Raw genomic sequence first — 12,590 nt, 5'->3', positions numbered from 1 at the left:
TTCTCAGATTTAATCTCTTATATGACATCCATATTGCACACCAACTACCAGCTGTCCATTTGGTTTTATGGTTCCTACCTGTGTAGTGGACAGGTTCCTGGGATACTAGAAACCATTTGGTTTGTCATTCTGTTGTCACTTGAAGGCAGCACTATCTCGAGTTAATGAATGGTTTGTACTCCTACCTACCACTCTGAAATGTGTGAAAAATAAATAAATAAAATAAGAAGGAAACTGTCTGTTTAGAGTTTTATGTATATAAAATAAAACTGACAGTAAGGGTAAGGCAGACGCCAGTACGTCTTGTGAGTGATGAAGAAGGTGGTTTCCAGAATGGTAGACGATGTATGGATTAAAAAAATACGCAAGAAGGCAGTGCTGCAAAAAGTCTGTGAGAATGAGTGAAAAATAATAAAGGCATTTATAGATCTGGCTAAATCATATGGCAAGGTGAACTGAGAGCAATTCAGGAAAGATTATACTAAATACAGTAATATGTTTATTACAACACACCAAATTAATTTATTAGAAAGAAATTAATCTCTCAAAAAGTAGAATGATGTCCAAGCTTAATTAACTTTATGGTGAATCACATATTCAATTCAATTATTCATTTATATATAAAATTTGAAAACAATCCATGTACAGCACACGTCTCTCCATTTTTAATTATGTTCATAAATGCAGCACAATACACAGTGATGGTGTTTATTACAAAACTGTGCATGATGTCATGATAACACTGAATTATTAAAAATACTGTCAAGCTCTTGTGAATTTCATGTATGAAACTTAAGCACCGATCAATGACTAATCAAATAACAACTCCAATCTCTACCCAACTTAGGTGACTGTTTTCAAGAAAAATAAACTACATTCTTAGCTCACTCTTCTAATCAACATTCAGTCTTGTGAGCAGATATGTACTGATTTTTCAATACATTTTAATATACAGTACTAATTTTTAGCCGACATTCTTTGTAATACTTTCTGAAGTTCCAGATATTGTTTCACAAAACAAACAGAAAGCTACACTGATGACTATCCTCGGACTATTACTACAGTAGGCTAATTGTATCTCAAAGACAAAAATATATGGTATACATCTCAAAACCTAAACCACATAATACAACAGGTAAACAAAATATACTCTATAATGCAACCTCTGCATCTAGAAAGTGGACTGGGAGCAGATAGCCAGCTGTCCCTATGATTGTCCGTTAAGGGGCTGTGAGAAGTGGGATGTAGCTCTTGCGTTGCCATCTGGCCCAACTAGGAATGTGAATTAGGCTAGGCTCCCTGGTGTTCCAGGAAGAGCTTCACGCTCTGCCATGATCTTCTTCCTCTGCAAAAAGAAACCATTTCCTCACTGCACAGTATATTCACATAAAAACTTACATAAGCATTTTATAATATTTGCCTCATCAGATAATTAAGGTTTACTATCATTTGTTCACACTCTGAGTAATTTAATCAGACCTGTGAATATGAACTACTTTTACTGTTATGGATTTAGTACCCAGTATTGGCAGCAAATTGTATAATGATTTCTGTAGCTATTTTGTGTAGCAGTAAAACTGAGCTATGGTGTAATATACTGTAATGTATTACCAACTAAGTAAATGAGACAACTTCAGAATAGTTGAGTAATGGACAAGAGGAAGTAAAAAACATATACAGTCATGTTGCTATAACTGCAATATGCAGGGATTCTGACACTTTATGGTGAAGTAACCATTCCATTATACACACACAGCCCTTAAGTATCATGTAAGATTGTAACACAGCCTTCAGTAGCATGACATGTAAAAGAGTGACCGTTCTCACAAGCTATATGGTTTGATTGTGAATAATGCAGTTCAAAACAAGTTTGACATCACTCCCAGATGGTTAACTGTAGTCAGCTCTTTTGTGTGTGTGTGTGTGTGTGTGTGTGTGTGTGTGTGTGTGTGTGTGTGTGTGTGTGTGTGTGTGTGTGTGTCTGTGTGTGTGTGTAATTCACCGGGTCAGTCAGGATCACATGATGGTTGTGATCACCAGCTTTTAACCCTCCCGGAAGAGAGCTGAGAGTTCATATAGTCCTATCTAAGGGCACAGCCTTGACCTTCACACATGCACACACCCATCCCCTTGCTCAAGGGGGACAGCACCCACCCGCTTCGTCAATGAAACTTTTCACATCCCCATCTTAGCAGATGCTAGGCAAGAGCATTACCACTGAGCTGGTGTGTGTGTGTGTGTGTGTGTGTGTGTGTGTGTGTGTGTGTGTGTGTGTGTTCCTACCTAATTGTCCTCACCTACTTGTATCTTTACAGGAATGAGCCAAGCTTGTACTGTCCCGTGTTTTGAATCATGTTTATCATACATATCTTTAAGTTTATGAAATGTTTTGGCACACACTGTTTCATTCGGCAGTGCATTCCACAGATCAACTGCTCTATTTGGGAAACTGAATTTCCTTACCTCTTTATCACCTCTCTTTTTGTACAATTTTCTGCAGTGTCCTCTTAATGCCGCTTCCCCATAGCTTATATACTTATTTACATCCATTTTCTCTGTTCCTGTGATGCAGTTAAAAATAATCATGACCCCTCTTTTCCTTATCATTTGTTATGTTGGCAGATTTAATTTTTCAAGTCTTTCTTCACAGCTTAGGTCCCTTAAACTTGGCGCCCATCTTGTTGAGGCCCTTTTGCACCATCTCAATCTTATCTATGTTTTTTGAGATGCAGATTCCAGACTACTGATGCATACTCCAGAGTTGGTCTGATGAATGATGTTATTATCTTCCTCAGCATATCTTCATTTATATATGTGAATGCTACCCTCATATTAGCAAGCAGTGTGTACATGTTCCTTACTTTTTCATTTATGTGGTCATTCGGTGATAGTCTGTTACTGATAATTGCTCCTAAATCCTTTTCCCTTTCTGATGTGTTTAGGGTTCAACTTCCTAACTTATAGTTCCAGTCCAGTCTTTCTTCACTTTTACCAAATTTTATTTCATGACATTTGTCCACACTGAATTCCATATGCCATCTATTGCTCCATTCATGAAGCTTATTTAATTCCTCTTGTAGCTCTATGCAAGAGTCTGTGTTTGTAATTTCCCTTTGTATATTTGCATCATCAGCAAACATATTTAGGTAGATTCCATTTCCAATGTTGCTGTCTGTGTCATTTATATATATTAAAAACATAATTGGTGCCATCATCAAGCCCTGTGGAACTCCACTTGTCACATCTCTCCATGATGAGTAATTTCCCCTTAACACTGTTCTCATTTCCTTTTTACTGAGAAAATCTTGCATCCAATCACACAGATTACCTTGGATACCTCCCTGATTGTCCAGTTCCCATAAAAGTCTTTTGTATGGTACTTTGTCAAATACCTTCTTGAAATCCAAATATATGATGTCTGCAACTCTATTATACAGTAGTAACTTAATGTAACTTAATAGGTTAATTAGTTAGTAACACATGATTTTTCCTTTCTAAAACCAAACTGTCTTTTTATTATCATACTGTCTTTTTCCAGGTGATTTACCTAAATTCTTCGTATCAGTTTTCTAACATCTTGCTTAAGACGCTGGTCAGTGATACTGGTCGGTAGTTAAGTGGATTTTGTCTATTTCCATTCTTGAAAAGGGACCCAATGTTTGGTTTCTTCCAAACATCAGGTAGTTTTCCTTGTCTTAAGGATTCTCTGAATATTAAATGTAATGGTCTGCTTTGCTCTTTTGCACATTCCTGTAATACCCAACACGAAATCTCGTCAGGACCATTAGCTTTTCCCCTGTCTAATTTCCTCATCTCTTCCTGGACCTCTTGTTTCATTATATGTATATCTGCTAATACTGTATGTCTGAGCATGCTTGTTTGTTTTAATCTGTCACAAATCAACTTTCTTTAGTAAAATCTGACTGGAAATTTTTTTTTAGTAATTCACAAATATCTTCTTTATTGATAGAGATTTTCCCCGCATCCATGATGGATTGTATTTTAACTTTTGTTTTGTTTCATATGTAGCTGTAAAACAACTCTGGCTAATTGGAACTTTTATTTATAATGTCTTCCTCAACTGCCTTTGAGCTTCTTTCCTTAACCTTGTAGAATCATTTCTTGCCTGCTTGAAGTTGTTATACGTTCTCTCGCTTTTATGTCGTCTGTAACTGATCCACAGCAAATCTCTTTTCTCTTGCATTTTTACAGTCAGTATTAAACCAGTTCTTTATCCTTATTTCCGTGTGTGTGTGTGTGTGTGTGTGTGTGTGTGTGTGTGTGTGTGTGTGTGTGTGTGTGTGTGTGTGTGTGTGTGTGTGTGTGTGTGTGTGTGTGTGTGTGTGTGTGTGTGTGTGTGTGTGTGTGTGTGTGTGTGTGTGTGTGTGTGTGTGTGTGTGTGTGTGTGTGTGTGTGTGTGTGTGTGTGTGTGAGAGAGAGAGAGAGAGAGAGACTGGATGAGTGGCCTGAGGCAGTTAGGCCTTTATAAGGGATTTCCATTAAAGTACTGTGCTGCGATTGCATGCTTCAGTAACACAGTAACATGCCAGCATGAATTAACACTGCTACTTGATGGCCATGAGTACAATAACTACAGAATGCAAGTACTCTGACATCAATGGTAAATAAACCATTCCAAAATAATACAAATAGTACCTTCTGACAACACTTTAAGATAATAACATTAAATATTTAAAATCCAGAGATACCTTCATTACTGACCTCTATCAACTAATAGGTAAGTTTTAGCACATTACTAAAATGATACAATATTGCCGACAAACACCAATGAAAATCATAAGTTTGCATGAAAATGTAAAGTAATTTATTAATTTATTTTTATAAAATGTTAGGTCTAAAATCTTCATGCAAATGCAGGTACCAGGTATTGGAAAAAAATAAAAAAAATAAAACATGGCTACCATTAAACTAAATACTATAGATATATTAAGTGTGTAATAAACCATCACTCTTGCAGCCAATAAGTGGCCCATTATACCATGCATCAGTGCTACCACCTCATTAAATTTCTATATAATGAAGAAAATGCAAAGCTTACTTAACAAGATGAGCAATGCAGTACTGCTGAATACATACTAATGGTTGGTTAGGCATGTCCACTAATGAAGGGAGAATTACTAGACAAGCAGACAACCAATATCATTCAATACTACAGTCTACTAAGAGTTGCATTAATATACTTTACTATATAAGACTGATGCTTAAAAAACTATGCACCACAGACTCTAAAGCTCTCATACAGATTCACTTTGCACAATATTCCAATATACTCAAAGTAATTGTTCAGGAACACATTTGACTTGCTTGACTGAACTGCTTCAGTTAGGAGCAGATTTAATGTACAAAACCTAAGCATACACTAAAAAGCAGCTCACAGTGAGTGAATATATATATATATATATATATATATATATATATATATATATATATATATATATATATATATATATATATATATATATATTCCTTCTGCCTATGAGTGACTCTTCACTGAGTGACAAGCCAAATGGTTTCCTGTATACCAGGACACCATTTACTATGCTGGGTGACAACCCTATAACCAAATTATGGTGCCTGGTGGTTTAGTGGGTAATTGAGGTGCTCCAATCAGATTGAGTCTGTGCAGGTTTATATCCAAGGGGTGGTTGGGGTTTACTGCTTACATAATACCATTCAGAGTTGAGTGAGGCTGGTCACTCTCATCTTAAATGTCCGGACCAACTTGCCTAGCGCCAGGCTCCTATGCTCCTCATGGGGCAACACAGGATTGGATGAAGGATGAATGGATATCATTCATCATCATCATCATTATCATCATCATCCAGACCATATTTCCCACCCTAGGACAGGGTGAGGAGTAGCAATGTACAGAGAGCCAAAGTTTGCCAAATCCAATGGGCCATGTTTCCATTCACTCATTATTCAAGCCCACTAAATCCTGGCTCTCTCTGATACACCAAAAACTTTCACTACATTCTGTAGATTCACATAAACGTATCCAAGAGTCAGTCCAGGAGCTGTCATGTTAAAAAGAGGTGCCAAATCCCTGATCATGCACTTCTTCTTTTCTTCTCAAAACACTAATCCATGTAGCTTGATCTCTTGTCAGTCCCCTAGCCTCAGTGACTTCCATACCTCTCTTCCTCCTCATTCATCCACCATATCCCTCCACCTTCTCCTTGGCCTACCTCACCTCCTCCCTCTTTTAAATTCGCTCAGATGTACCTTTTTCACCACTCTGTTGTTATCCATTCTCTCCACTTGATCATACCATCTCAGTACACTCTCTTCGATTCTCGTGTCCACAGACTTCCTCACTCCACATCTTTCACATATCACATTATTTTGTATCATATCCACTCTCTGTACTCCACATACATTCCTCAGCAGTCTCATCTCCACTGCTCTCACTCTTGACTTTTCATTTTCTTGCCACACCATAGTCTCACGTTCATATGTTAAAGTTGGCACTAACATTCCTTCATGTAAGCCTCATGCAGTTGCAACACTCAGGCCTCTGTTTCTTATCAATACTTCATAGCACCAGCTACTTTCCTTACTTGTGTCACTCTACTTGTCACTTCTTTTGCACATTTTCCTCTCTTTTCTATCACTGTACCCAAGTATTTGAACTCTCTCACCAATTCCAGTCTCTCTCTCTCCATTTACTGTAATATCACTGGGAGTCATCTTCTCTCTCAATAACCATCATTTTACTCTTCTACATTTACTCTCAAAGCACAACATTCAGACATCAGCAAAGCACTGCCCTAGTCTACCAAGCTCTTGTCCGGTATTTGCAAGTAGTACTACATCATTAGCATTAAACAAATTTGAGATATTCCATCCATCACCATTCATTACCAACGTCATCCCTCTCTCCATTACTCGTGTTTTTACTTCTCTCATCGCCCCATCAGTGCTGAGAGCCTAACTGATGTTTTTCAGGGTTGATATGATCAGGGGTTTCACAGGTAAGGCTCAAAGGGGCTACAGCCTGTGGCCTTTTACCTTGCGAGTTATAAGTCCCCTCACAAACATCATCCTCAAGTAGTTCAAGTAATAACCAGCATGGGGTTTGGTGTCCCCAGGAGCCCCTACTTTCCAAACTGTGTATGCACACCACTGGATATGATTTTCATTTCACAGTAATTAATTATTACAGGAGCTCAATATAGGCCTGGTCAGGAGTAACTACATAACAAAACAGGCAATATACCCAGAGAAGCCAGTAAATTTCCCTGTTTAGAATGGAAAGAGAGAGAGAGAGTAAGATCATAATACAACTGTTATTCAAATACAGTATGCAATTTCAACTGAGACAATTCCTGCAGTCATTTGTTAACATCTATACCAAAATTATAAATTCATCTGTTTAAGAGCAACACAGATTTACACTATTATAATATTACCAATAACAGCCAATCCTCTAATACTGAACTGTGATAGCCCAAGGCTGGGCTATCACAGTTCAGATCACTTAAGCTCTAGGAAATCAATTTGTCCCAGCAGCATTTTCATGACAGAAAAACCTCCAGCCATTTTGTATACAGTATTCAAAACCTTGTGTGTTAACACACAGCCATCTCCAACCCAAGACTTCTACCACCATAAGCAATAATCTAGAATTCATCGAAACAGCTTGCTTCAGTAATTCCAAAAAACTTATAAAGTCTGGCAATAAAGTTTATTACAGTACAGAACTGTACTGTAATAATTGAGGCCATTAGAGGGAAAACCAGGTAAGCGCCAAAAAAAGAAAACAGAAAAAAAACGCTGTTAAAGTTTGTGTACTCTAAATATGACATAACTTTTCAACCAATGAAGATATTCTGCTCTTGTTTTTTTTTCCATGTAGCCTAAGTCATCTACTTTTCCATAATGATACTCAGACGCTGATAATTAGTGGTATTTTAAACGAAAAAATTCAATAGCATCTTCTTTCTCCTCTTGTTAGACAACAATCGACGACAAAGTAGCAGTACTTTTACCTATAATATGTGTTATTGTAGGTCAGCTATAAGATATTGAGACTGAAAATATGTCAGTAGGTAAGTAAGGACATGTGCCTTTATGATGGTGTCATAAAAAAAAGCTTGGTGGTATGCGTCGAGCCACACGATTGCCACGTCTTGCAGCCACTTCCTGCTGTGTGGCGCTCGCCTGGTTTTCCCTCTCACTCTTAGCCTCACATACATGCGGCTTACAATAAGTGCGTGTTTTGACATGAATACTATGGTAAAATTGCCTTAACTCAAGTAGGAAAACCGGACATGATGTTGGTTTCCAAGGATGCAGTACTTGGGAGAAGAAAATACTAAGCCAAAATGGACCTAATGGTAATGTCATGGAGTGGTTGGCTATCAATAGCAGTACGGTCGTTCACAGCCCTTTAAAAATCGTAATTTTCAACCATCTTAGGGACATCTTTTTCGCTTAAACCCTTGTTGTAGTGGTAGAAGAGGATTTGGGGAATAAAATGGTATATGTAACTCCGTTTCTGGACGGGGTGGCGCTTACCTGGTTTTCCCTCCAAGCACCTCAATTATTACATTTAAAAATTTTTGCCTTCCAGGCATGCAGTTTTAAAGAAAAATATTACTTTGCTACTTGGCAAGATGTGATGGAGCAGTACAAAAAAAGAGAACAAAAAAAAAGTGCTTCTTTCTTACAGATTTAAGAATAACTGATATTAAAAGGATTGAACTAAAATGACAACTTATTTCATTCAGTCTACACATAAAAAAGCAACATCCAAGATAGAAGCAAATGTTGAGATGCAACTGTTTGATGTGGCAACACAATGGCTATATCAGAGTGAGGAAGAAGCTTTATAAATGTCTAACCCTGCCACCATCATCACCATCTGTGCTGTACTGTGACTGCACCTTGGGGCGACCCAGGCAGCAACCCATCTACACTCTTCTCTATTTTCTGCAACTGCAATTACCATCAGTTTAGCTACTTGACTACCCACACATTAATCTCATTATATATGTTGCAGGATGATGTGCTCATGTGTTCAATAGGCATCAGCTGCAAATAAACACTTAATTATAATGCATATATTTGCTTTACCAAATTGTTATTTCTACATGGTAAGAAATACATAAGGGCATTTTGCTTTAATAGTCTGTCCATAATTGTCCAAATGGTTTCAGTCTCATATATTACTGTTAAGAAAGGACAAACATTTACCATCCACCTGTCTTCTGAAAGAAATAATCAACATATATATGTAATACAGTAACAATTACCTGTGTTTAGAGAGAGAGAGAGAGAGAGAGAGAGAGAGAGATGCTTAACAACTGTTAACTGCATAATGTTTCATGTACAGTATGGCAGTCATGCTCTTTCACACCACAAGCGAAGCCACACTGCTGAGAGGTTTTTTGAAACCAGCAGTTGTATGCTTACGAAAATATGTAAAGACCTTGAACTGCACTTGACACTAAATGATATGTTTATACAAACTGTGGAATCTATATTTGTGGGATGCTGTATCTGTGTGATCACCAGATGCTTAAATTATTAGAATAAATGTGAAGTAGTCAGAGGTGGTTCTCATTTAATTGCATGAATAAATAATAAGAACTGATACTACAAAACCATTTTTCTTGCACCATCAGGTTTACCAGACTCATCATAATTGTGACTACAAGTCAGCATACAAAGTATGAAATCCACTGGTGGGTCACCATGATCACACAAACGTAGAATGCCACAAAAATATTTTAAATGTATGGCCATTAGTCCAAAGTCCAGGAGTCACAGTGTGAAAAGCAGCTCAATGACACTAAGTCTGAATCCGAATGTGGCATTTGTAATTGACGAGCTCTAGTTTGTGTCAATTTGTGTGACTGCAGACAAACACATATAAAACAGTCATAACCTTCATCATAAAAGGCATAAAGAACCTGCACTTTTATTCCACAAAATCTATGTTTCCTGAAACTGGCGGTATCATACGTGTTGAAATTTTTCGGAAGGTCATTTACTGTGACACGAAACTATAAGTTTCCTGCAGACTGAATGAAGACTTACTCTCAATAAAGCATTCTACACTCTGTGACTGCCACCCTGACATCATCATAACTGTCAGACACACACCACAGGTTAGCGTGACAGCCATATGTTACAAAGTATCTAATTAATGACTATTAAGTGGCTGTGTGAAATGTAAATACTGTTTACATTGTTACAGTTAAATCAAAACACTGACCATTTATCTCAAAGAAGACAAATAAAGAGTAATAATGTTCATCCCTTCATAAGTTTTATATAAGAACTAAACCACTCAAACAATTTGTGTACACTCTGTACTGTTCCATAATTTTGAAATTGCTGGTTATATTATATATACATATATGTATGTATGTATGTATGTATGTAAGGTATAATTACTCCCCTGTACAAAGGAAATGAGGAAAAAGAAGTGTGTGGTAATCATACGGGTACTTGTCTTCTTAGCATAACAGGAAAAGTATATGGTAGGATACTTATTGACAGAGTAATGGAAATAACAGAGGATTATTGGAGAAGAACAAGGAGGTTTTAGGAAGGGAAGAGGTTGTGTAGATCAGATATTCATTTAAATCTTTAGTGGAAAAGTTTCTAGAGAAAGGAAAGAAGTTGTATGTGGCCTTCATGGATTTGGAGAAAACATATGACAAGTTGGATAGACAAGGACTGTGGAAAGTATTAAGAATAAATATAGTAGCTGGGAAGTTGTTGAAGAATGTGAAGCATATGTACGAGGGTGCTAAGGCTGCAGTGCATGCGGATAGTGAACTAAGTGAATTTTCCCATTTGAAGGTTGGACTGAAACAAGGATGTGTAATGTCTCCATGGATGTTCAATCTGTATATGGATGGGGTTATAAAGGAGATACAATGTAGGGCAGTGGATGTTGGAGCAGCCCTAGTGAGAGAGGGCAGTGTTTGGAAACTCCCTGTACTGTTGTTTGCAGATGATACTGTGTTATGTGAAGACAACGGGGAGCTGTAAAGCTTGGTGGATGAGTTCGGGAGAGTGTGTAAGAAACGGAATCTGAAGGTGAATGTAGGGAAGAGTAAAGTTATGGTCTTCGAGAGACGTGAAGTCAGTGTATGTACTGTACAGTGAGGTTGGATGAGGAGGAAATGGAAAAAAATGTGAGTGTGTTTAAGTACTTGGGTGGTGTGATGAGTAGGGATGGAAGTTTGGCGGGTGAAGTGCTTGAAAGGGTACAGCAGGAAAGAAAGATTACTGGTTCCCTGAAAGCAGTGATAAGAAACAGGGAATGAGCATGGAAGTGAAAAAGCTACTACATGACAGTACTGTGTTACCAACTCTAATGCATGGAAGTAAAGCCTGGACCTTGTTGGAGGGACATAAGTCAAGAGCAAGAGCAGTGGAAATGAATTATTTGAGCAGAGGATGTGGAGTCACATGGAGAGACAGACTGACAAAAGAGGAAGTGAAGAAGCGTTGTGGTGTGGATGTGGATATGATAGGACACATTAGGAAAAACACACAGAGGTGGTTTGGCCATGTGGAGAGGATGGAGAGCGAGAGACTGACGAATAGAGTGTATGTGAGTGAGGTGGAAGAGAGGAGAAGAAGGGAGAGGCCAAGGATGAGATGGAGGGATCGAGTGGAGAGATATATGAGAGAGGAGGGTGTGAGCTGGGAGCAGGGCAATGAAATAGTGGGGGACAGGGCGACATGGAGGCGATTTGTTTATGGCCACCCCTTACAGGATTAAGGCGTCTGGCAATTTATATATTGTATATATATTGTGTATATATATATATATATATATATATATATATATATATATATATGGATGGAACTTTACAAAAAGTTTCTTAAGCACATGAAAAATGTACAGCATCATTATTATAAAGGCACTTATAAAATCATATACCTGTATACCTCACAAGTCTAAACACTGTAATGTGTAGACAAGGTCATAAAAGGCAAGAGTTTCAAAATAAAAATGACTGGCTCCTGCTATTTAGCTGCTGAACAGCAAGCAGAAGCAATATAATGATTTACAGATATGGATGTTATTGAGATATAGCCAAGGCAGCGAATAAATATTCAATGCATCCGCAACAGTACTCTATATCAGGCAGGCAATAACATTAGATGGAAAGAATAGCCTACAATAAACAAATGCAACAAAGCAGGAAGGTAGTCATCAACTAAGTACAAAGCCAAGTTCAATACACAGTAATTCTACTGGATGCTCTACTAACTTATCTACTCACATCAAAACCTTTCAACCTTTTTTGTCCAATCTGGCCATTTTGGCAATTCTCGTAACAAATAATCTGGTTTTCCTGGAAGCTCATGACCCAGTCTTAAGCCACGCATATCATAATCCTGGAATATTTTCAGTAAAAATTTATTAATTAAACATTAGAGTAAAACAGAAACTTATGAAAGAATGGAAGTAATAGTAGTCATAAACAATATATACAGTGGAGAGGAATGCACATAGCCTGAATGAGTATGTAATTATACAATGGAAAAGTTTAAGTATACAGTACAAAGACAGTGGAAAGACAGAGCTGTCTGGAAGA

General features: G+C 37.6%; 1 protein-coding gene across 1 annotated transcript in view; it reads right to left on the bottom strand.

Moving 5' to 3' along the window:
- Positions 1–569: 569 nt before the first annotated feature.
- The window catches only part of LOC145393517 (uncharacterized), a 136,532-nt gene continuing 124,511 nt past the window's right edge, over positions 570–12,590 (bottom strand). Inside the window, exons 58-59 of the mRNA XM_080267666.1 lie at positions 12,276–12,390; positions 570–1,345 (exon numbers count right to left, since the gene is read on the bottom strand). Coding sequence (XP_080123792.1) covers positions 12,277–12,390 — 114 coding nt within the window. The 3' untranslated portion in view covers positions 570–1,345; position 12,276. The remainder of the gene's footprint in view (positions 1,346–12,275; positions 12,391–12,590) is intronic.

Source organism: Coenobita brevimanus, chromosome 24 (assembly GCF_032717465.1).
Source record: "Coenobita brevimanus isolate Jiangsu-jjx chromosome 24, ASM3271746v2, whole genome shotgun sequence".
Taxonomy (NCBI): domain Eukaryota; kingdom Metazoa; phylum Arthropoda; class Malacostraca; order Decapoda; family Coenobitidae; genus Coenobita; species Coenobita brevimanus.
This window is presented reverse-complemented; position numbering and strand designations above follow the sequence as displayed.